Source organism: Coregonus clupeaformis, chromosome 15 (assembly GCF_020615455.1).
Source record: "Coregonus clupeaformis isolate EN_2021a chromosome 15, ASM2061545v1, whole genome shotgun sequence".
Taxonomy (NCBI): Eukaryota; Metazoa; Chordata; class Actinopteri; order Salmoniformes; family Salmonidae; genus Coregonus; species Coregonus clupeaformis.
Genome location: NC_059206.1, coordinates 30,589,787 through 30,616,327, shown reverse-complemented (window position 1 = coordinate 30,616,327; position 26,541 = coordinate 30,589,787). Strand labels below are relative to the sequence as shown.

Below are 26,541 nucleotides of genomic sequence, written 5' to 3'. Positions count from 1 at the left end.
CAGACAGACAGACGACAGTAGCAGACAGACAGACAGACAGACAGACAGACAGACAGACAGACAGACAGACGACAGTAGCAGACAGACAGACAGCAGACTTCCTCTCCTCCTATAGCCTTATCTTCCTCGCTGCTTATTTCCTGGCCTATTTATGATGAATTACAGCACTCTCGCATTTTCACTCTCAATCTCTTTTCCTCTCCCTCTGTCTCCCTGTCTATCACCCTCTCCTTTCTTTATCTATCACCCTCCCACCCTCTATTTGTTGTTCCTTCACCCTTTAAATATCCCACATAAATCATCTTCACTCCTCCACCTCTTCTTCTCTCCTGTTCCCTTCTAATGCGCTCTCTCTCTCTCTCTCTCTCTCTCTCTCTCTCTCTCTCTCCCTGCCCGTTTCTCCTTCCCTCCTGCTTTCTTTCTTTCCTTCCTTGTCCTTTTATCATTCCTATCCGTCTCTCGCTCTCTTTTCTAACTCTCTGCCTTCTCTCCTCTCTGTCCTATTCTTTCTCGAATCCCCTCTCTATCTCCCTTTCTTTTCTTTCCCCCTTTGGTTGCTGTTCCAATAGACGTGTCCATCCCTGGTTCAGGCCTAGGCTGCTGATATCAATCACTTGTTATGACAAATGTTGTCACCCGCCGTAGAATGGTTATGATTGGTGACCTAGGTGTGTCACTCAAATAATCCTGCAGCGTGATAAGACAGGGCTGTCAGTCACTCACCGTAGTGTGGTATGATGAGCCAGGCCATGGCAGAGGCATAGATCCCTCCTATCATCCAGAACATGCAGAGCCAGCTCAGGTGCTCTCCTCTCTTCTCCCTCGCCAGGAACTCCGCAAAGTAGGGGAACACGATGGGAACCGCCCCACCAATCCTGCACGGGGACACGGGAAATCTAGTCAGAAATATATACACAATTAACTGAGAAACAGGGTTCGGGCAGGCTTTGGTGTTCGTCGTCACCGGCCTTCTAGCCACTGCCGCTCCTCATCTCATCATTCCATTTGTTTTGTCTTGTTTATTACACACACCTGGTTAATATCCCTCATCAGTACCTGTATGAGTGTTCCCTCTGCCCCCTTGTCTTTGTGTGGGATTGTTTACAAATTGATGGAAAGTGGGGTTGGGGGAAAAACATACGACATTATAAAATCCATGTACACAAACAACAAGTGTGCAGTTAAAATTGGCAAAAAACACACACATTTCTTTCCACAGGGCCGTGGGGTGAGACAGGGATGCAGTTTAAGCCCCACCCTCTTCAACATATATATCAACGAATTGGCGAGGGCACTAGAACAGTCTGCAGCACCCGGCCTCACCCTACTAGAATCTGAAGTCAAATGTCTTCTATTTGCTGATGATCTGGTGCTTCTGTCACCAACCAAGGAGGGCCTACAGCAGCACTTAGATCTTCTGCACAGATTCTGTCAGACCTGGGCCCTGACGGTAAATCTCAGTAAGACAAAAATAATGGTGTTCCAAAAAAGGTCCAGTTGCCAGGACCACAAATACAAATTACATCTAGACACCGTTGCCCTAGAGCACACAATAAACGATACATACCTCGGCCTAAACATCAGCACCACAGGTAACTTCCACAAAGCTGTGAACGATCTGAGAGACAAGGCAAGAAGGGCCTTCTATGCCATCAAAAGGAACATAAAATTTGACATACCAATTAGGATCTGGCTAAAAATACTTGAATCAGTTATAGAACCCATTGCCCTTTATGGTTCTGAGGTCTGGGGTCCGCTCACCAACCAAGAATTCACAAAATGGGACAAACACCAAATTGAGACTCTGCATGCAGAATTCTGCAAAAACATCCTCCGTGTACAACGTAAAACACCAAATAATGCATGCAGAGCAGAATTAGGCCAATACCCGCTAATTATCAAAATCCAGAAAAGAGCCGTTAAATTCTATAACCACTTAAAAGGAAGCGATTCCCAAACCTTCCATAACAAAGCCATCACCTACAGAGAGATGAACTTGGAGAAGAGTCCCCTAAGTAAGCTGGTCCTGGGGCTCTGTTCACAAACACAAACAGACCCCACACAGCCCCAGGACAACAACAACAACAACAACAACACAATTAGACCCAACCAAATCATGAGAAAACAAAAAGAGAATTACTTGACACATTGGAAAGAACAAACAAAAAAACAGAGCAAACTAGAATGCTATTTGGCCCTAAACAGAGAGTACACAGTGGCAGAATACCTGACCACTGTGACTGACCCAAACTTAAGGAAAGCTTTGACTATGTACAGACTCAGTGAGCATAGCCTTGCTATTGAGAAAGGCCGCCGTAGGCAGACCTGGCTCTCAAGAGAAGACAGGCTATGTGCACACTGCCCACAAAATGAGGTGGAAACTGAGCTGCACTTCCTAACCTCCTGCCAAATGTATGACCATATTAGAGACACATATTTCCCTCAGATTACAGCGATCCACAAAGAATTCGAAAACAAACCCAATTTTGATAAACTCCCTTATCTACTGGGTGAAAAACCACAGTGTGCCATCACAGCTGCAAGATTTGTGACCTGTTGCCACAAGAAAAGGGCAACCAGTGAAGAACAAACACCATTGTAAATACAACCCATATTTATGTTTATTTATTTTCCCATTTGTACTTTAACTATTTGCACATTGTTACAACACTGTATATATACATAATATGACATTTGAAATGTCTTTATTCTTTTGAAACTTCTGAGTGTAATGTTTACTGTTAATATTTATTGTTTATTTCACTTTTGTTTACTATCTACTTCACTTGCTTTGGCAATGTTAACACACGTTTCCCATGCCAATAAAGCCCTTAAATTGAAATTGAATTGTTTATTGTGAGGAGAGTGAAGCTCGGGTTAAGCTCCTTGTATTTTGTATTGCCGGGTTATTTTCCCTGTGTGCCTTGTTGGATCCAGTGCGCCTGTTTTGCGTAACTCTGCGTAACTTTGTATTCCGGAATAAATTCTGTTATTCTGTGATTTACCCTCCTGCACCTGACTCCTTCAAATCACCCATCACAGTCGGGTCACTTTCAAAACATCACTGTGTGTGTGTTTGTGTGGTCTTTGGGCAGCTGGAGAAACTAATGGCATTTTTTGTAGGGGCTAATACATTTGATGTTAGGGCAAATCAAGTCTAACATTTTAAAGTAGAAATTACAAACTTTAGAAGCCTTGAATTCACTACAAGTTAGCATTTCGTGCTGTGCAAGAAAATTCTCATCAACAAAACATTGATCAAATTAGATCCTACATCTGTAGGAAGCTTGAATGATGCTTTTTCTTTCTTTTTCTGTCTCATTGAGAAGGGAATGTATGCTAAGTGTAGCAATTCAATGCAAATGTTATAATTTGTCTGACAGCCAGCGGAAACCACCAGCTGGTGGCTATCAAAGAGATGAGGAGAGAAGAGTCTTTAAATCGACATGGAAATAAAAGTAAGACAGGCATTGTATTAGATAGCGTGTGCTGGCAATATGTAGGACTGGGAGAGTGGAGCTGCAATAAGGTGTCGTCTATGAGTCACACACACACACACACACACACACACACACACACACACACACACACACACACACACCCATACACACACACTCACTAATACCACAGCTGAGTGTAAATCCATTGTGTTGTTGCAGATTGATTTTGACAGCTCTGTCCAACTGAAGCCTTGCTTTAGAAACAGTCCTGTGTTCTATGAATCCCCTCGTGCCAAAACAGGCTGTCTCAGATTCAATTAAATTGACTTGTATTAATGCAAACGCACCAGAAAGCCAGGTCTGGCTATGTATAACAATCATGTGCAACAATCACCAGGTAATCAATTGTGCAGAGAGTGTATTAGCTAAGAGTTAAGGGCATATATTCTGTCAGTCACATCTGGTTATTAATATTTTTGCAGAACCTCTTATTCTATTTTGCCAAAGTCTGTTTCACTGTTTCTACCTATTGTCTAGTAATTTATTCATGACAAAGAAAAGGTTTTCTTTCCAATGTCAAAGTCTGTGATATCTTGTGATGATAAAAACATACTTTGAATCAGTCATAAAACAGAAACATAAGGACATTTAGTCTGCTATGAATGTTTAGCTAATGTTTGTGTTTCTCTCTGTAATTTCTCTCTCCCACTCAGGGGAAGGGCTGATGCCAGACAGCTCGAATAACCTCCTGTACTGTTCTCTGACTTTAGAGGAGTGGAGACTAGAGGGAGAGAGGGAGAGAGAGAGGGAAAGAGACAGCTGTGGAGGAGTGAAGACTAGAGGGAGAGAGAGCGAGACAGCCATGGATGAGTGGAGAATAGCGAGAGAGGGAGAGAGCCGTGGGAATAGAGCTCTGTCTGGAAGAGTACTGCATGATCAAAGAAACCACTACCTCTCAGCCAAGTAGAACACAATGTCATCATGGAAGACTTTTAGTGGAAGAAAACTTAATGGAACCTTTGAAATGTTCTACAAGAGTTTTAGAGGAAGGAAATGTTCTACAATACATGACACATTATAAAGGACTATAATAGAGTAGAATAGAATAACATAGAATAGTGCAGAATAGAGTGCAGAATAGTACAGTATAGAAGAGTAAATTAGAGTAGAGTAGAATAAAGTAAAATAGAATAGAACAGAATGGACACCACTCACCCGAAACCGGAAAACATGCGGCAGAAGAGGAACATGCCGTACCCCTGGACGAAGGAGGAGAGGAAGGAGAAGAAGCCGTTGACAGACATAGCGATGAGCAGGCACTGTTTACGGCCCACCCTGTCTGAAAGACCCCCCCAGAAGAACGCTCCCACCATCATCCCTAGGTACACTATGCTACCTGCAGAGAGAGAGGGAGGGAGGGAGGGGGAGGGAGGGAGAGAAAGAGAAGGGGGGCGAGACAGACAAAGAAAAAGAGATTGGGAGAAAGTGAGAGAAGAGAGGGGAGGGAGAGGAGGGGAGGGACAGATAGACAGAGAAAGAGAAAGAAAGAAATAGAGGGAGGGAGGGAGGGAGGGAGGGAGGGAGGGAGGGAGGGAGGGAGGGAGGGAGGGAGGGAGGGAGGGAGGGAGGGAGGGAGAAAATATTCATTTACACAGTGTTAGCTTTTTAAGTGACCCGTTTATATTTTGCTGCACTTGAGAATGATCTGAAACATCTGAACCAAACATGTTTATTTTTTAAGGCAAACCGCTGACTAGGGAGAACACACACACACACACACACACACAGAAGCAGGTGTGTCTCATGCAGAAACTGTGTCAGAATTGCTGCATGTCTGACTGTATTAGTAAAGTCCAGAGCAGACAAGGTCACATGGTGTGATTTAATCAGGCCTGTAAATTCCCAGTCATTGATAAACCACTGAGGGGTCACAGGGATCTGGTCGATCTGATTGGACAGTGCCTGGAGACCTGCTGACAGACAGACCTACAGTAATAAAGAACACACAGGCAGCCATGAAGCAACAACACTAACTGAACCTCACCATGGAGTATCACTTCATATCACACCACTAACTGAACCTCACCATGGAGTATCACTTCATATCACACCACTAACTGAACCTCACCATGGAGTATCACTTCATATCACACCACTAACTGAACCTCACCATGGAGTATCACTTCATATCACACCACTAACTGAACCTCACCATGGAGTATCACTTCATATCACAACACTAACTGAACCTCACCATGGAGTATCACTTCATATCACAACACTAACTGAACCTCACCATGGAGTATCACTTCATATCACAACACTAACTGAACCTCACCATGGAGTATCACTTCATATCACAACACTAACTGAACCTCACCATGGAGTATCACTTCATTTCACAACACTAACTAAACCTAAAAAATATTATGTTCTGACAGCAGCAATTGATATGGGAGCGTTTCATACCACAACACTGACCTAAACACAGCTGTCGGAGTGAGCTAACGGAAATCTCTTCAAGTCCCAAGGGACACTGGGTAGTGGAGGAGGGGGAGAGGGGGGGCGCAGTAAATAATCCACTTCACTCCAGAGTCTAGATATGTTAATTATAATCAGTGTTTGTGGGGAGAGGCGATCGTTTACCAACACTGTGCCTCATCACTGCCGGGAAGCACAGAGCCCACAACCCAGCCCCTCCCTGTTTTCATCACTTCTGTTTTCCCTTCTTTGCGTGGAGGTGATGGGACTGATTGGCTGAAGGTAGAGGGCCTTATCGCGACGTACAGACGGGATGGTGAGAGACACTTATTCATTATAAGTGACAACAGACACTGGAGTCTATAGCAGAGACCACGGGACAGAATACTCTCTACACTGGCAGCACTACCGTATGGAGACTGGATAGTTCACTCTTAGAAAAAAGGGTTCTTTGGCTGTCCCCATAGGAGAACACTTTTTTGTTCCAGGTAGAACCCTTTTGGGATCCATGTAGAACCCTCTGTGTTAAGGGTTCTACATGGAAACCAAAAAGGGTTCTTCTATTCCCAGTCATTGATGACTGGGTTCTACAAAGGGTGCAATTCAGTCTTTACTTCTTACCGCAACACCTGCTGTGAAATAATGCGATTCACACGCATTTTTCGGATAATTGCTGGAAGGGACATTCACTTCCACAAAAAAATGACTGCGTAATAAGCATTATTCAAATGAAGCTGCACTTAGTCTAATTGAATGGAAAGAAAATCCTACGCTTTAGAGAGATATTTCTGCAGACTGTCTGTTCTCTCCTCTACAACGGTACGGTACAGCGTGCAGCTCTGCCTTAAGCCCAGAGGGACTACTTAACTAACTCAATGCTAGCTGCTGCTGCTATCTCCACCAGACGAGACGAGAGCGGCGAGCGGGGAGCGGCGTGGTGGGTTTGTCTCGATGATAATTAGCTCTTATGTGTAAGCACAATTCCCCCTCCACGCTACGCTCTTCGTCAATCTGTTCTGAGGACGGATGAGAGGATGAGAGGAAAGGATGAGAGGAGAGGAGAAGGAAGGAAGACAGCAGAGAGAAACAGCTGACTAATTCGGGATCTGGAACATTGGGAACTTTCCGGATGTTCTTTGGGGATTCCCCCAGCTCCAGGGAATCCCCTGAGATTGATGTTTGATTGACAGGTCTGTCTGAGAGCAGCTATCACATGGAAGATTAGATTGGTGTACAGCAGGAATACAGTCCTCTCATCTTAGAAGACTAATTACAACTATTTTGATTAATTTGAGCAAATGGAAGTTTCACACACGCACACACAGTCGCACACGCACGCGCACGCGCACACACCACACACACACACACACTCCAGCTGTAGGCCAGAGACAGGAGGACTGTCAGAGAACAAAGCAGTCAATTATCATGTTGAGGCAGACACTTGTATTAGCATCCTGCCTCCTGCTTGCTGGCAGTCTTCACCACTCTACTGACAGGAGGGGGCATGCCAGGGGGGACAGAACACTTGACATCAGACTGTGGGACAAAAGGGGGGACTGGGAAAAGACAAGTGTGTGTTTGGAGACTGGAAAAGGGCACAAAATGACGGGTTCAAGAGCTGGTTTGTGTGTCAAAGTTTAACCCATCCATTTCACTCACACACACACACACACACACACACAAAGACACACAATGTTTATTTTACTATCCTTGTGGGGACCAAACAATTGATTCCCATTCAAAATCGTATAACCCTTAACCTTAACCCCTAACCCTAACTTCTAACCCTAACTATTTTATTTTAATTGTTATTATTTTATTTTTTAAGAGAAGGGCTCGGTAAGCAAGTATTTCACGGTAAGGTCTCCACCAGTTGTATTCGGCACATGTGACAAGTGAAATTTGATTTGATTTGATTTGACTTCTGGTCCCCACAAGGATAGTAAAACCAAAAAAATTTAAAACATTTAATAATGAAGTATGCTTTATGCAACATTTTTGAGTGTGAACCCATTACACCTCTTTGTTTGTCTGAATTCACATGTTTTATGCCCCAGCCAAGCTTCTGGGAGAGCGCCATGGTTCTCTTTTGATTAGTAAAACCAAAACACACACACACAAACAAACACACACACAAACGAACACACATACACAATGACAGTGCTCTGTCCCTGGATGTTTTAATTAGCTGACCTCAAGCTCCAGCTCAGCCAATCCATCACCCCAATATGTTGATTAAACTTAGCTGTCCATGTGTTTGTAGCAACACACACACACACACACACACACACACACACACACACACACACACACACACACACACACACACTCCTCCAATCAGGCTCTCTGCTTCTATCGGCTGACCCCGAGTCAAAACAGAACACGAAAAGAAGAGGGATGGAGGGAGGAGTGATGGTAGTGTGTGTGAGTGTTTTATAGAGAGGCAGACTCAACTGTAGTCTTTCTCTCGCTCTCTCTCCTCCTCTCTATCCTCTGCTCTCCTTGGGTCATGGTTTCCGTTTTGGACAATTTTAATTTACCATTTAAAAAATGTACCGGACCCATATGCATTGGGTGCTTAACCTGATTAGGACGTCCACCCACAGTGCTCAGTATGACAGAAATCACATTTACAGTGAGCTCCAAAAGTATTGGGACAGTGACACATTTTTTATTGTTTTGGTTCTGTACTCCAGCATTTTAAATGATACAATGACTATGAGGTTAAAGTGCAGACTGTCAACTCTAATTTGAGGGTATTTTCATCCATTTCGGGTGAACAGTTTAGAAATAAATAAAAATATGTCACTGTCCCAATACTTTCGGAGCTCACTGTAGATTATGGTCATTTATCCTACCAGAACATGCAACTGAAGGATGCAGCAGTGTGCGTCCTTCTTGCTGAATTCCGATGCGCAATTTGAAGATGTTAACAAGAGGAGTAACAAACAGCAAAATCACTAGCCTTTGTCAATCTACTATCCCCCATAGTAGAAAAGTGAACCTATTCTATTGGTTAACTTGTCGTTCTGTGTGAGAAAGAAATATCCTATTCCAAACTGACTCTGGGACAGTTGTGGGACGATCCATTCCAAATGCATACAACCAGTAGGCCTAGGCTACATCCCAAAACGTTATAAAGGGGGCGGCTCACGCAACAGATCAAAACATTTAGCTTAACATTTTGATCAACTATTATTTCTTCACATTATAAGCACAGCAATGCGCACAAGGAAGTAGACTACGTGTGAATGTTTCTTCCATAATACAATTAGCAGAAAAGCGCACCGCACATGCGAGCAGTTTCATGAGACATAGATTTAAATATCCGTTCGATATTTAGAAAGAGGGGAGATCTACATATGCAACAACTAGCATGGGTTGTTAATATGACTAGGATTGTGCCTTTGGCTACTGGACAATGAAAGAACGTTTATTTGAAAACCAATAGAACATGAGAGAGGCTACTAATTTCAATGGCATATGGAAGTCTTTATAAAATAATTGCCTGCATGTTTAGTTGGATTATGGCTAGAATACTTTGAAGCAAGGTAAGACATGCCTCATAATATGTAGTAAAAGGTTCAGGTTTCCAACAATGAAGTATATGTTTTCAAAATGCATACTGCCTCCAGCTCATTGCAAAGTGGTCTGTGATGCGCTGAAGCCTGCCTAGTTGCCTATGCACTTGAATGGCGAATGGGAAGCAAGCTTCAATTACCAGTTGAGAAATAAAAATAGTAGCTCTTTTTAATCGTGGCATGTAAAACTGTTTTTAACATGCCCTTATAAAAGCCCTTGTTTCACTCCATCCAGTAGCAACGAATGAGCTGTTTGACGAGCTGTAGCAGCTCTCATGCTACATCGACTGGTATTTAAATCAATTAATAGGCTAAAATGCATTATTTCACAATGGGATTTTTTTTTCTTCTCCCAGACAATTGGCCAGTGCCAATTTGATTGATCAGCTTTATGGCCAAAAGCCCAGACCCGGCACCATGATAAAGTGACTAAGGTGGCAGTTGAAATCTGCAAGGGGGCAACATTTTTTGACTTTCTTGCATTGGAATTACAGTGATTTCGGAAAGTATTCAGACCCCTTGCCTTGTCCCGAAGCCACTCCTGCATTGTCTTGGCTGTGTGCTTAGGGTCTGGGCTTTCACTTTATCATTATGGGGTATTGTGTGTAGATTGAAGAGGATTACTTTTTTTTATCCATTAAATTAACGTAACAAAATGTGGAAAAAGTCAAGGGGTCTGAATACTTTCCGAATGCACTGTATATTGAATTTTGCTTATATCCTGCTATACCACTAACATAAAGTTAAAATGCAGAGACTCCGAGATCATTGAGTGCTTTTGAAGTGACAGGTTGGCGCAAAATCTGCGCTATGTCAGCATAAAATAGGGGCCTTCTAGCAGTCGTAAGGACAAAGATTCAGCAGGAGGCAGACAGTTAGAGGTGCAAATGAGTGTTGGATTTATTTACACAGCGCTGGTGTTTCAAAGGTAACGTTGATATTTACAAATGTACACTCCCATAGGAACAGCAGAGGAGCAGGAAGGAGACAGTTCGGCATCCAACACGGCATCCTCACCAGCGCCCTTAAAACTTGACCCCGCCCTTATAAATCTAAATCTAAATACAGGCTGAGGCGTATCACGTTATCACATTATTCACTACCACAGAGATGAGAAGCATTTTTTCCCCGCTTTTTATGGAAACCCAAAGGAGTCATACCTAACTGCCCCCGTGGCTTTCCATAGCCCTCTTACACACACTGCAGCGCTATCTGTCCATTGTGTTGACACAGCACAGCAGAGATACAGATTTTCTGTCACTCAATAATTTTAACTTTTTTACTATTTTTACATATGGACATAAAAGTAAAACTGAGGGGGCACACGTTTGAACTGATGGGGCTAAGCCCCTTTAGCCCCTGTGGAAACGCTGCTGTGGGTGTACCTGAGACAGCTTAGCATGGTTAAACTGCAGAGAGGCATAATGCTGCAGAGATTATACTACCTCACAATCATATCTCCCCATCACCCCACAGCAATGATAAACAGAGGGGGGACGTAATAGAGAGGTCATGGGCTAAAAAGAGGAAGCAGAAGAGATAGAGGGAGGTAACAAAGAGAGAGGGATGGGAATGGATAGAAAGAATGAAGAAAAGCAGGTAAAAGAAAGGTGTTTTCCCGCTGGTGTCAGTCATTATGCCTCTTTCAGAACTATATAAATCGGCACTGTTTCTCTTTCTCTCTCTCTCTCGCTCTCTCTCTCTCTGACTCTCTCTATCACTCCCTCTCTCTTTCTCTCTCTTTCTCTCTCTCTCTGACTGTCTCCATTTCGCTCTCTTCTTAACCAGACAGTCAATTAGGAGCTCTTCTCCACTAACAGTGTGGATGACCTTCATACAGAGCCATGATGAGGCAGGTCAATCAGACCTACACTGCACCGGAAGGATAATTCAGGGTCCCAATGCCTGCGCACACACACACACATACACACACGCACAAGCACACGCATACGAGTGTGGTCTGTGATTGAAGAGGTCTGCTGAATGCACCAGTTCCTCTGTTTCTCTGTTTCTTTAGGGTGAGTAACCACTACCACTAATGATGATGGTGACAAACAGTAAAAGTGAGCAAGAAAACATGTTAACTGCATCTGGGTTTGTGTGGCCTTGGAATTTTTGGTTCTGTAGACACTTACAGCACACACAGCTCTTTAGTGCAGTGGAAGAGACAACACTTCCTACTCAGGCATCCAAATACTTGGTGCCATGACAACCCAACCTGTTCTAACGTAATGAGAATACAGTTGTAAATGTCATCCAACGTCCTCAATTCCCCTGTTTCTACCAACACAAACACACCACACACACACGCACACACACATTATCTTCCTTACCTAGCCACCCAGCTCCAGAATTTGGGACACACATGTCAGTCTCGGCGCTGGGCAGGACAAACCCCACCACGAACACCTCCACGCCATCTGACATCAGCGCCATGCCCAGCACGAAGAACAACTGCCACTGGAACCTGCCGTGGCCACACTCCTGCATGATCAGCTCATACTGCTGGGCCAGCTCCTCCTCGTCCGCCTGCCTCTCCAGCTCCAGCTCCTTACGGTCCCTCAGGCTGTCTGAGACAGGTTGACCCAGAGAAACCTGTCCATCCCTGGGCTTCGCATCAGTGTAAGAAGGTACACCCTGGTACTCCCCCTCGTAGATCTCATCTTCATCATCGTGACCCTCCGTGGCATCACTGGCATAGTCTTCCCCGTCTTCGTCGTTGGCGGTGCGGCTACTGGGAAAGTGGCCGTTGCCGTCGGGCTGCGTGTAGGCGTAGCATCTGTCGTCATCGTCTTCGTCCTCGTTCTGGAACTGGCTGTAGTTGCGTTGGGAGGAGTACTCGTCTGCGGCGCGGTTCACGACCTTGCTGACCTTCTTGGCGGCGTGGCGTTTGGCCTCTTTGGCGATGTCCTTGGCGCCCTTCACCAGCGATGTCCTGTTGTTGTACGACTCATCCATCTCGCTAACTCTGATTAATTATCTATCTGTCTTTATTTGTCCTTTATCTAACCAGCTAGGTCAGTTGGGAACCAATGCTCATTGGCAAAAAGTCCTGCCAAAGACCTGACCAAAGAACTGCAGGGGAGGACGACTTAACTGTCAGAGAGACTTAACTTATGTTAGCCTACTTGCTTACTTTCTTCTAAAGTATCAGAGTGTAGGTTATTGAAGGGCAATTCAGTTAAAGCAAACCACAGTAAGTTTGGAGGTGGTTCAAATGGTGCTAGCGTTGGCTAGGATCGCTAGCTGTTGCTGCTGTGGTGAGAGAGAGCAGATCTCTATGGCAGTGGAATGGGAGCAGTCACAAGGTTGAGAGGTGAAGACAGCTGAGTTCCAGTAGGAGAGATCACCATAAACACTGTGTTTAGATCTGGTCACAGCTCATCTGTCTGTTGAGAGAGAGAGAAATACATGTAAGACTTACCTTCATTCCCTAAACTGAACCAATAATGAACCCATATTATGAACCCATATCAGCCTATTTTAACTCGACAATGATTTGGATACAGCAGTGTTCAGGTTCCCTTCATCATTATCAGCCCCCACAGTCAGGCTCTGAGACACCCGTGTTTTCTGTTTGGGGTCTATGACTATAACGTCTAGGTCTGTGTGATCCGTCAGGTTATATTATGTCCCGTTTAGATTCTGTGTTCCGTCTAGACTGGTCTAGAGTCTGTATATTCTGTCTGAGTATGTGTGTTCCATCCCATCTAGCTCAATGTATTCTGTTGTTCTCTTCCAGGAATCTATGTACTGCTCCCAGGCCTGGCTACAGTACAGTACAGTACATGTCATGTGGTGTGTGACTGGCTGCCTCCCCGAATGTGACACTCTGTGACACCCTGACACTGTGATTGAGGCTCTCAGAGGACCTGTCAAAACATCTGGCGGCCTCACCATCACCACCCTGCCCCCAACACCACAGCCTGCTGACAGACAGCATCTCAACCTCTCACACTGAAGCCTGTGAAGCGTGGGGCACATCTCAGACATCATATAACAAATCAAATCAAATGTTATTTTAACAGAGCCTACATACAGTACAGGACACATATCCTTAACATTATTTCAAGTGGAGGTATTTTAGATAGTACACAGTATTATTTATTTTGGATAAATTCTCCAAAACCTGTTTTAGCATGACATCTGTTTATGTCCGAGGACTCGAGTGGAGTAGAGTGTAGAGTACTGAGGCTGGATGATGGCTGAGGCTGGGTTGAGGGGTGAGACTGGACTGAGGGGTGAGGCTGGGCTGAGGGGTGAGTGTGGGGTGAGGCCCCTGTATATTTATAGGCAGATGACAGGTTAATTAATGTATGGTGTTTGTGCTTACCTCTGGTCCCAGGGCTGAGATAAGACATCAGGATGCATCTGTCATGCTAACAGGAGCATTGAAGCTGGGGTCTAGACCAACCTCAACCAGGCCTGTGGTCTAGACCAACCTCAACCAGCCCTGGAGATTCTGCTGCAGTCAAATAGAGTGGAAAGCAGCATTGTTCTGAGGGGGGGGGTGTTTGTAGTTGTGTGTGTGATGTAAAAGGCAACTTTATATGTCCGTGAGTGTGTGTGCCCATATGCATGTGTACAGTATGTGTACAGTATGCGTACAGTATGTGACGTGTGTGCACCACAAGTATGTTATACGTATGTTCTCTTCCTATTTCATTCCACCAAATCAAATCAAATCAACTCAAATGTTATTTGTCACATGCGCCGAATACAACTGGTGTAGACCTTACAGTGAAATGCTTACTTACAAGCCCTAAACCAACAATGCAGATTTAAGAATAATAAGTGTTAAGTAAAAAAATTGATAACTAAAAAATAAAAATAAAAAATAATTAAAGAGCAGCAGTAAAATAACAGTAGCGAGGCTATATACAGGGGGTACCGGTACAGAGTCAATCTGCGGGGGCACAGGTTAGTTGAGGTAATTGAGGTAATATGTACATGTAGGTAGAGTTAAAGTGACTATGCATAGATAATAAACAGAGAGTAGCAGCAGCGTAAAAGAGGGGGTGGTTTCAGGAACAATGCAAATAGTCAGGGTGATTTGATTAGCTGTTCAGGAGTCTTATGGCTTAGGGGTCGAAGCTGTTAAGAAGCCTTTTGGACCTAGACTTGGCGCTCCGGTACCGCTTGCCATGCGGTAGCAGAGAGAACATTCTATGACTAGGGTGGCTGGAGTCTTTGACAATTTTTAGGGCCTTCCTCTGACACCGCCTGATATAGAGGTCCTGGATGGCAGGAAGCTTGGCCCCAGTGATGTACTGGGCCGTCCGCACTACCCTCTGTAGTGCCTTGCGGTCGGAGGCCAAGCAGTTGCCATACCAGGCGGTGATGCAACCAGTCAGGATGCTCTCGATGGTGCAGCTGTATAACTTTTTGAAGATCTGAGGACCCATGCCAAATCTTTTCAGTCTCCTGAGGGGGAATAGGCTTTGTCATGCCCTCTTCACGACTGTCTTGGTGTGTTTGGACCATGATAGTTTGTTGGTGATGTGGACACCAAGGAACTTGAAGCGCTTAACCTGCTCCACTACAGCCCCGTCGATGAGAATGGGGGCGTGCTCGGTCCTCTTTTTCCTGTAGTCCACAATCATCTCCTTTGTCTTGACCACGTTGAGGGAGAGGTTGTTATCCTGGCACTACACGGCCAGGTCTCTGACCTCCTCCCTATAGGCTGTCTTATCGTTGTCGGTGATCAGGCCTATCACTGTTGTGTCGTCGGCAAACTTAATGATGGTGTTGGAGTCGTGCTTGGCCATGCAGTCATGGGTGAACAGGGAGTACAGGAGGGGACTGAGCACGCACCCCTGAGGGGCCCCCGTGTTGAATATCAGCGTGGCAGATGTGTTGTTACCTACCCTTACCACCTGGGGGCGGCCCGTCAGGAAGTCCAGGATCCAGCTGCTGAGGGAGGTGTTTAGTCTCTCTCCCTCTCCCTCTCTCTCTCTCTCTCTCTCTCTCTCTCTCTCTCTCTCTCTTACCACAGTTTAAACGGCTGGCCAGAGCTGCTCTCCATGATGGCGATCCGCAACTTAAAAGGCCTTGTCTGTCTGTCTGTCTGTCTGTCTGTCTGTCTGTTGACATTTCATTATGTACTGTATGATGAGGTGGTGTTGAAGAAGTCAGGCGCAGGAGGGTAAATCACAGAATAACAGGCTTTAATCTGCAAAAATACAGGTTTACGCAGAAATGCGTCAAACACACTCCAGGGCACTAAACAGGCGCCCTGGAAAATACAAGGCACACGGGAAAATACTCCCGTCGATACACAATACACGAGCTCCACCGAGCTTCACAAACCTCCACAATAAACAATCACCCACACAGACAAGGAAACAGAGGGAACACTTATACCATGGCTAATGAGGGAATAAGGGCCAGGTGTGTGTGGTTGAAGACAAGACAAATGGAGTGATGATAAATGGATCGGCAGTAGCTAGTAAGCCATTGACGCTGAACGCCGAAACCTGCCCGAACAAGGAGGGGAGGCAGCCTCGGTGGAAGTCGTGACAGTACCCCCCTTGACGCGGAGCAGGGCGAGCCGGATGGCGATGGTGGAAATCCCGTAGCATGGAGGGATCGAGGATATCCCTCACCAGAACCCAGCACCGTTCCTCCGGACCGTACCCCTCCCACTCCACGAGGTACTGAAGGCCCCCCACCCGATGCCTCGAATCCAGGATGGAACGGACAGAGTACACCAGGGTCCCCTCGATGTCCAGAGGAGGTGGCGGGACCTCCCACACCTCAGACTCCTGGAGCGGACCAGCTACCACCGGCCTGAGGAGAGACACATGAAACGAGGGGTTAATGCGGTAATCAGGGGGAAGTAATAACCTATAAGTGACCTCGTTGACTCTCCTCAGGACTTTGAACGGCCCCACAAACCGCGTGCTCAGCTTCCGGCAGGGCAGGCGGAGGGGCAGATTCCAGGTCGAGAGCCAGACCCGATCCGCCGGTACAAAGACAGGGGCCTCACTTCGGTGGCGGTCAGCGTTGGCCTTCTGACGACGCACAGCGCGTTGGAGGTGAACGTGGGCAGCATCCCACGTCTCCTCCGCGCGCCGAAACCAGTCATCCACCGCAGGAGCCTCGGTCTGGCTCTGGTGCCACGGTGCCAGAACCGGTTGGTAACCTAGAATACACTGGAAAGGCGTTAGGTTAGTGGAGGAGTGGCGGAGAGAGTTCTGGGCATATTCTGCCCATGGCAAGATCACCGACCACTCCCCCGGCCGGTCCTGGCAGTAGGACCGCAGGAACCTACCCACGTCCTGATTTACCTGTTCCACCTGCCCATTACTCTCGGGGTGGACATGCTGACCGAGACCCCCAGACGTTCCATGAATGCCTTCCAGACCTTGGACGTGAACTGGGGAGCTCGGTCAGGCACTATATCCTTTGGTACCCCATAGTGCCGGAAGACGTGTGTAAACAGGGCCTCCGCAGTTTGCAGAGCCGTGGAGGGACCGGGCAGAGGAAGGAGGCGGCAGGCTTTAGAAAAGCGGTCCACAACGACCAGGATGGTGGTGTTACCTTGGGAGAGGGGAAGATCAGTTAGAAAATCAACACTTAGGTGAGACCATGGTCGTTGTGGAACTGGTAAAGGTTGTAACTTAGGTGCCTTACTCTGGGCGCACACTGAGCAGGAGGGGACATACACCCTCACGTCCTTAGCCAAGGTAGGCCACCAGTATTTTCCAGTCAGGCAGCGCACTGTACGGCCGATACCTGGGTGACCAGAGGAGGGTGACGTGTGTGCCCAGTAGATCAGACAATCACGGATAAGAGCAGGCACGTACTGTAGCCCATCTGGACACTGAGGTGGAGAGGGATCCGTGCATAATGCCTGCTCTATATCCGCGTCCATCGCCCATACTACCGGCACCACAATGCAGGATGCCGGCAGTATGGGAGTGTTGTCTCTGGGCCTCTCCTCTGTGTCATACAGCCGGGACAGTGCGTCTGCCTTCACGTTCTTCGTACCCGGGATGTATGATAGAGTGAAATCAAACCGGGTGAAGAATAGGGCCCACCTGGCCTGGTGAGGATTCAGCCTCCTCGCTGCCCGGATGTACTCCAGGTTACGGTGGTCTGTTCAGACGAGGAAAGGGTGTTTTGCCCCCTCGTGCCAATGCCTCCACACGGTCAAGGCTCGGACAACAGCCAACAGCTCCCGATCACCAACGGCGTAGTTCTGCTCCGCCGGGCTGAGCTTCTTCAAAAAGAACGCACAGGGGCGGAGCTTGGGTGGCGTACCCGAGCGTTGAGACAGGACAGCTCCTATCCCAACCTCGGATGCATCCACCTCCACTACGAACGGTAGTGATAAATCGGGGTAGGCCAGTACTGGGGCTGAGGTGAACAGACCCCGCAGTTTGCTGAAGGTCAGCCTCAGCAGACCAGCGGAGCCGGGACGGCCCGCCCTTCAACAGGGAGGTAATGGGAGCTGCGACCTTGCCAAAGCCCCGGATAAACCTCAGATAATAGTTGGCAAAGCCAAGGAAGCGCTGCACCTCCTTAACCGTGGTTGGAGTCGGCCAATTACGCACGGCTGAAATGCGATCTCCCTCCATCTCCACACCTGAGGTGGAAATGTGGTATCCAAGGAAGGAGACGGACTGCTGGAAAAACATACACTTCTCTGCCTTAGCATAAAGGTCATTTTCCAACAGTCGGGCCAGCACCTTGTGAACCAGGGACACATGCTCGGTGCGCGTAGCGGAATAAACCAGGATGTCATCGATGTAGACCACTACACCGTGACCAAGCATGTCCCGAAACACCTCGTTCACAAAGGACTGGAAAACTGAGGGAGCATTCATCAAACCATAGGGCATCACCAGGTATTCATAATGCCCGTGATTGTGCTGAATGCTGTCTTCCACTCATCTCCCTCTCGGATACGCACCAGGTTGTACGCACTCCTGAGATGTAATTTGGTGAAGAAGCGCGCCCCATGCATTGATTCAATCACTGAAGGAATGAGGGGGAGAGGATAACTACATCTTATCGTCTCCCTGTTCAGCGGTCGATGATCAATGCGCGGGCGCAAACCTCTGTCCTTCTTCTTCAAAAGAAGAAACTCGAGGAGGCGGGTGAAGTGGAGGGATGTATATACCCCTGGCGCAGCGACTCGGTGACATATGTTTCCATAGCCACCGTTTCAGCCTGTGACAGGGGGTATATATGACTCCTGGGAGGTACAGCGTCTAACCGGAGGTTTATCGCGCAATCCCTTGCCCGATGAGGTGGTAATTTAATTTAGCCTGCATTTTAGAGAACGCTTGCGCCAGGTCGAGGTATTCAGGGGGAATGCGCATGGTGGAGGTACTGTCTGGACTTTCCACCATGGTTGCACCAACGGAAACACCTAGACACCTACCCTGACACTCTCGCCACCACCCTGTGAGAACCCTCTGCGGCCATGAGAAGGTGGGGTTGTGGAGTGCCAGCCAAGGGATACCTAATACCATAGGGAAAGAAGGAGACTCAATAATGGAAAAAGTAACCTGCTCACAATGAGTCTCCTGGGTAATCATGGTGACTGGTGCAGTACCTTCCTTAACCAACCCGGACCCTAATGGTCGACTATCAAGGGCTCTGATGGGGCGTGGAATGGATAGGGGAATCAATGGAATGCCTATACGGTGTGCGAATGCCCTGTCCATAAAGTTCCCAGCTGCGCCTGAATCGACTAGCGCCTTACACTGGGGAACATCCATGTGCTCAGGAAAGGAGACAAGTATTTTACAGTGCGCAGCAGAGGGCTCTGAACGAGTGTGGGTGTTCGATACCTGGGGTGATGCGAGAGTTCCCTGCCTGCCAAAATAACGTTGACTACGACGTGTGGTGTATTGTCCCTTCGTGCCACCAGAGTGGCACTGTCGCTGTCCTCCTCCGCTCTTTCGGCCGGCGGCTCAACCCAGCTCCATCGGCTCGGGATCCGAGTCGTCCGGGGTGGAAACTGGCAGACCCCTACCAGGACGTCCTCTGGCCACCAGCAGGTTGTCCAAACGAATGGCCATGTACACCAGTTTGTTGAAGGACAACATGGTGTCTCGGCAGGCTAGCTCCCGTCGGACGTCCTCCCACAGATGGCACTGGAAATGGTCGATCAGGGCCCGCTCGTTCCACCCGGACCCCGCTGCCAGCGTCCAAAACTCCATTGCGAAGTACTGCGCAGTCCTTGTCCCCTGCCTCAGGTGGACCAGCTGCTCGCCCAGAACTCCCCGTAGTTCTCCAACGCAGCTCCTCCTTCGTTCCACACCGCGTTGGCCCACTCCAGGGCTTTCCCCGAGAGGCAGGAGACGAGGGCGGACACCTTCTCCCGCTCCGATGGAACCGGCCGGATGCTGGAGAAGTAGAGCTCCAGTTGGAGAAGAAATCCTTGGCACAGCGCCACTGTCCCGTCGAACTCCCCTGGTCGGGATATCTGTATCCCTCCGGGTGCTGGGGTGTGGTGGCGGGATCCGGTTGACCAGCTGGTCTTGACGGATCGGGCTCTCTCCTCTCCAGGCATTGGTCGACCTGAAGAAGCCGACCCATCGCTTCACCCAAGCTGGCTAGCATAGTTGAATGCTCCTGGACCCGTTCCATGACTCCAGGCATGTGCGTCTCTCCCGCTGACTCCATATTCAGGTGGGTGATTCTGTGATGAGGTGGTGTTGAAGAAGTCAGGCGCAGGAGGGTAAATCACAGAATAACAGGTTTACGCAGAAATGCGTCAAACACACTCCAGGGCACAAAACAGGCGCACTGGAAAATACAAGGCACACGGGAAAATACTCCCGTCGATACACAATACACGAGCTCCACCGAGCTTCACAAACCTCCACAATAAACAATCACCCACACAGACAAGGTAACAGAGGGAACACTTATACCATGACTAATGAGGGAATAAGGACCAGATGTGTGTGATTGAAGACAAGACAAATGGAGTGATGATAAATGGATTGGCAGTAGCCGAACGCCGAAACCTGCCCGAAAAAGGAGGGGAGGCAGCCTTGGCGGAAGTCATGATGGTGGATCCATCCCTTCCTACACACAGTTAATATGCTAATGGTAATTAATGCTGACATAAGTCGCCGCTGGGCACCTTGTGCTTCACAGATAACACTGTGGATGTATATTGTACATCAGCATAAACACACACACTGACACAGTTGTGGTCACAAAATCACACTTATGCAGAATTCACACACACACACACACACTCTCTTTACCCTTCCTATTTCATATCCAGAGTCAAATACCTTTCCACATTTCTGTCCCTGCGTAGTGTAGCTGCTGTGCCTAGCACAATGATTGTGGTTAATATAGGCTCACGATGTGTTTTATGCAATCACCACATTTCCTGCTGGCTGGAATCAGGAGCCTGCTGAGGGGGACAAATGATTTCCTCCTAGTGGGGCTGTCATGGCCCGCTGATGCCACACAGCCACCTTCATTAATTTACTGTAAGCCCTGATTGTATGCACGCAAGCGCACACATACCCAAACAAACACACACACACACAAACACACACCTGCCCAGCTGCCTGGCTGAGTGCAGTAATTTAGTGATGGATAGCTGTGTGGGTTGACTGGACAGCAGCTGTAGGAGACCCACCACGGATGCCCAAACCGGTTTCATAGAGGCACTGAGGACTGTGTGTGTGTGTCCAGGGTTCATGACCTCTCTATCAGCAGGGGAGAGTCATCTTGGTTCCAGTCCAGTGGTCAGCTGGCAGGTTGTGACACCATAAGGTCGTGATCCTGGAGCTGTGACATGTTGTTGGTTGGATGACATGAATTTGGGGGAACTCCCAATGCCTGAATCATTTTATTCATTTTTTTTTTCTGGCTTATGGTTCTGTTATGCGATCATTATACTGACATAAAGACCATGACATATGGTCTTTATATCAGTTTGCAAAAATTAATTACATTAAATGTGACTATATCAATGGAACAATCTACTCATGAGTTGATAAATGACACATTTTTCAAACCAATAAATTGTAGGGTACATCTAGGCTATTGGTCTTTTACTGCTATTAAGGCTTTGTTGAAATAAAATAAATGTGCTGGATAAGATCTCATTTTACGAAGCATAAGATAAGCAGGTGAAAATACATACTCCCTCTATTCCAACCTGAGAAGCATAAGATAAGCAGGTGAAAATACATACTCCCTCTATTCCAACCTGAAGTCAACATTGAGTTAAGGTAGATGTCTGTCTGGTTGTCAGATAACATTCTCTAGGACTGTGTCCCAAAGCACCCTGATCCCTATATACTGTAGTGTACTACTTTTGACCAGGCCACACAGGGCTCTTGAGCACTATATAGGGATTAGGATGCCATTTGGGACACATCCCTGCCTGTATAGCTGAGCCAGGGAAATGTCAATAAGCCCATGTCCTGCTCAAGCTCCCATAATTACTTGTTTAAACTGTTTAGAGTTGGTCTCCATCAAACTTTCACACAGACAATGTTACAGTAGAAAGGAAAGAGAGGCAATGGGATATGGATAGTTGTGTATGTTCAGCCACTGACTGCTCGGTGAAGTCGTGCGGGGGCTGCGCTGCATGGCCACAGTAAACCGGGTCAGGAAGGACATCAATCACCAGCCGGCCTTTTAAAGCTAAATGCATCCTGTAATGTGATTTTCGGTCTTGTCCTGACATTGTGGTCGGTAATCAAACCTCCTCTATCCTCTGACTGCTCCTCTCTCCGCCGATGACTCAGTAAACCAGCACTATTTGTAGCAGCATCGAACTCTCTCTGCCTCTCCCTCTCTCTCTCTCGCTCCCTATTTCTCTCTCTCCCTCTCTGCTGTAATAGATGGATCTGTTCCCTTTCTGCGTAATGCGCGCGCGCGTGTGTGTGTATGTGGGTGTGTGTGTGTGAGTGAGCCCGAGGCGAAGCCGGATAAGGGTAATACAAATTCAATGTAATATCCTATGGTGATTGATTGATGAGTCCCACGAGACGCTCTCAGGGATTTATAAGGCATAAACATATTTGTGTTGTGTTTTTTAACTCATCATCTTTCAGTCAAAAAGTGTATTTATTTGAAAGGGGTGTGCGAATTACATTTTTGTAGAACCGTTAGCATAATCAGCATAACTATACGCCTACTAATTACATTAAATTAAGCATCTAATGTAGCCTAGAGTAGCCTACATGAGTACAGCTAAATATCTAATTAATTCATGCGTGGTGATGTGATCTCAGCGGGATGAAACGTGTTGATCAGTGTCCCACTCCAACCGCGACAGCAGTTACACCGAGGGCACAGCATGCCCAAATACCTACAACATTTGAAGTTCAGAAACGTGACACCTTTTAAAAGTTTCCCTCAAATATGCACACGTGAAGCCTATTTATTAATGATGTCGTATTCTATTCATGTCGTAGCATACATAGCAAATATTAATAGTTATTGGTGAGCTAATCTAATACAGGGGGGTACGGTTCGATTTCAAATCTACATTTATCCTACTGTAAACCGAGCAAAGATCACGGGGATAGCCCACTCACAATAAACAGAGTTTGTGCCAAAGAAATGAAGTCAAATTAAAGTATAAAGACAGGGGGTGGGTGGAAACTACTCACCGACTACAGAAGATTAAAACATCGCAGAGAGCCGGCTGTGTGCTTTTTCCAGTCGATATTTCCTAGTTTCCCTCGCAACACCGGAATTGAGGTAGTTAGTGCCCGCACGCTGAGGGTTCTTTCTGTTTTATTTTTTCTCCCCCTCTCCTCTCATCCGCGATGCACGATGCAGCCGTGCCTCTGCAGTACTCAAAGAAAGAGGAGAGACGCTGAGATCGAAAGAGCAAGGGACAAAGAGTGAATGGGTGGGGGGTGTAAATGAGGGACTAGGAAGAATGAAATCAATAATCGTATACCAGTGAAGTGGGCAATCCCGTATAATGGAACAATCTGTCTAGCATCTGATGCTGGGGAGGGTTGAGTGTTGGAGGGAATACTGGCGGTTATGTTGCAGTATATTAAAATAATAAATAAATAAGAAGAGGCAGAGAAATAAGATGAAAGGCTGCAACATTGAACAGCTAGTCTTGAGGTCAAAAGACAGCAACTGCATAGGCTATCAGACTGGTTGTGCATTCAGTTTTACAATTTGTTTAAGTAGGAATATTCAAGTTGGCTGAAACTCAAACTGATTCATACAATTTGCGAATGAGTAATATTTGAAGTTTATTCGTCATACAAGGTAAGAATGTATAACAATAGCACAAATATATTCTGAGAGAAGTCACTCCAGCAGCTTGGAGGGAGTCTCCATGCTGCCTACTTATTTGCACTCCACACTGCCCTTTCCCACCTGAACAAAAGGAACACCTACGTGAGAATGCTATTCATTGACTACAGCTCAGCGTTCAACATCATGGTGCCCTCAAAGCTCATCACTAAGCTAAGGACCCTGGAACTAAACACCTCCCTCTGCAACTGGATCCTGGACTTCCTGACAGGCCGCTCCAGGTGGAAAGGGTAGGTAACAACACATCTGCTACGCTGATCCTCAACACGGGGGCCCCTCAAGGGTGCATGCTCAGTCCCGTCCTGTACTCCTTGTTCACCCATGACTGCATGGCCAAGCACGACTCCAACACCATCATTAAGTTTGCCGACGACACAACAGCGGTAGGCCTGATCACCGACAACGATGAGACAGCCTATAGGGAGGAGGTCAGAGACCTGGCCGTGTGGTGCCAGGATAACAACCTCTCCCTCAACGTGATCAAGACAAAGGAGATGATCGTGGACTACAGGAAAAGGAGGGCCGAGCACGCCCCCATTCTCATTGACGGGGCTGTGGTGGAGCAGGTTGAAAGCTTCAAGTTCCTTGGTGTCCACATCACCAATGAACTATCATGGTCCAAACACACCAAGACAGTCGTGAAGAGGGTACGACAATGCCTATTCCCCCTCAGGAGACTTTTGGCATGGGTCCTCACTGGGGCCAAGCTTCCTGCCATCCAGGACCTCTATACCAGGCGGTGTCAGAGGAAGGCCCTAAAAATTGTCAAAGACTCCAGCCACCCTAGTCATAGACTGTTCTCTCTGCTACCGCATGGCAAGCGGTACCAGAGCGCCAAGTCTAGGTCCAAAAGGCTTCTTGACAGCTTCTACCCCCAAGCCATAAGACTCCTGAACAGCTAATTAAATGGCTACCCGGACTATTTGCATTGATCCATGCATAGTCACTTTACCTCTACCTACATGTACATATTACCTCAAATACCTCGACTAACCTGTGCCCCCGCACATTGACTCTGTACCGGTACTCCCTGTATATAGCCTTGTTACTGTTATTTTATTGTTGCTCTTTAATCGTTAGTTATTTTTCTATTTTCTTCTTTATTTTTATTTTCTTATTTAGCAAATACTTTCTTAACACTTATTTTTCTTAAAACTGCATTGTTGGTTAAGGGCTTGTAAGTAAGCATTTCACTGTAAGGTCTACACCTGTTTTATTCGGCGCATGTGACAAATACAATTTGATTTGATTTGATTTAATATAGTAGTAGGCTTCAGAGTGAAAGCAGGAGAGTATCCCTGCAGCTTAGTTCTAGGAGTGAGTCAATTAAACTGCTTGTAGGCCATGTGGCTGAAACGCCATTCAGAAGGCTATGCTGTTCAGTCAACCAACACGTCTATTACACTGAACAAAAATTGAAACGCAACATGCAACAATTTAAAAAGTTTCACTGAGTTACAGTTCATATAAGGATATCAGTCAATTGAAATAAATAAATTAGGCCCTAATCTATGGATTTCACATGACTGGGAATACAGATATGCATCTGTTGGTCACAGATACGTTTAAAAAAAGGGAAGGGGGCGTAGATCAGAAAACAAGTCAGTTTCTGGTGTGACACCATTTGCCTCATGCAGTACGACACATCTCCCTCGCATAGAGTTGATCAGGCTGTTGATTGTGGCCTGTGGAATGTTGTCCCACTCCTCTTCAATGGCTGTGCGAAGTTGCTGGATATTGGCGGGAACTGGAACACGTTGTCGTACACGTCAACTAGAGCATCCCAAACATGTTCAATGGGTGACATGTCTGGTGAGTGTGCAGGCCATGGAAGAACTGGGACATTTTCAGCTTCCAGGAATTGTGTACAGATCCTTGCTACATGGGGGCGTGCATTATCATGCTGAAACATGAGGTGATGGCGGCGGATGAATGGCACAACAACAGGCCTCAGGATCTCATCACAGTATCTCTGTGCATTTAAATTGCCATCGATAAAATGCAATTGTGTTCATTGTTCATAGCATATCCCTGCCTGCCCATACCATAACCCCACCGCCACCATGGGGCACTCTGTTCACAACGTTGACATCAGAAAACCGCTCACCCACATGACTCCATACGTCTGCCATCTGCCCGGTACAGTTGAAACCTGGATTCATCGGTGAAGAGCACACTTCTCCAGCGTGCCAGTGGCCATCGAAGGTGAGCATTTGCCCACAAAAATCGGTTACGACGCCAAACTGCAGTCAGGTCAAGACCCTGGTGAGGACGACGAGCAGGCAGATGAAGGTATCTGTGACCAACAGTCATGTGAAATCCATAGATTGAGGCCTAATGAATTCATTTTAATTGACTGATTTCCTTATATGAACTGTAACTCAGTAAAATCTTTGAAATGGTTGCATGTTGCATTTATATTTTTGTTCAGCACCTTTTTTCTAAGAGTGTGTAGTGAAAGACTGTGTTTGAGCTGACCCTATACTCTTGAAATGCTGTTCAGTGGGCTAGCTAACATTGTTGAATTATTGTTCATAGACTAACCCGCTTCATCCTTGCCCTGACATGTCCTTCTGTCACGTTTTGACTCAAGGTTTCCTGGAATACTGAGGACAACACTGAGGAAGACATAGAGACATGACTCATTCAGTCAATTCAGCAACAATTTATCAACCAGGCAGGCCTGGTAAGGGGTTTTACATGTGTCATTAACTTTCCAAATAGAGAAACAAAAGTATATTGTACCCTTAATGATGCAT

General features: G+C 46.7%; 1 protein-coding gene across 1 annotated transcript in view; it reads right to left on the bottom strand.

Moving 5' to 3' along the window:
* The window catches only part of LOC121582637 (synaptic vesicle glycoprotein 2C-like), a 45,672-nt gene extending 22,214 nt beyond the window's left edge, over positions 1–23,458 (bottom strand). Inside the window, exons 1-4 of the mRNA XM_041898586.2 lie at positions 23,113–23,458; positions 11,836–12,891; positions 4,656–4,836; positions 724–875 (exon numbers count right to left, since the gene is read on the bottom strand). Coding sequence (XP_041754520.1) covers positions 724–875; positions 4,656–4,836; positions 11,836–12,460 — 958 coding nt within the window. The 5' untranslated portion in view covers positions 12,461–12,891; positions 23,113–23,458. The remainder of the gene's footprint in view (positions 1–723; positions 876–4,655; positions 4,837–11,835; positions 12,892–23,112) is intronic.
* Positions 23,459–26,541: the final 3,083 nt, after the last annotated feature.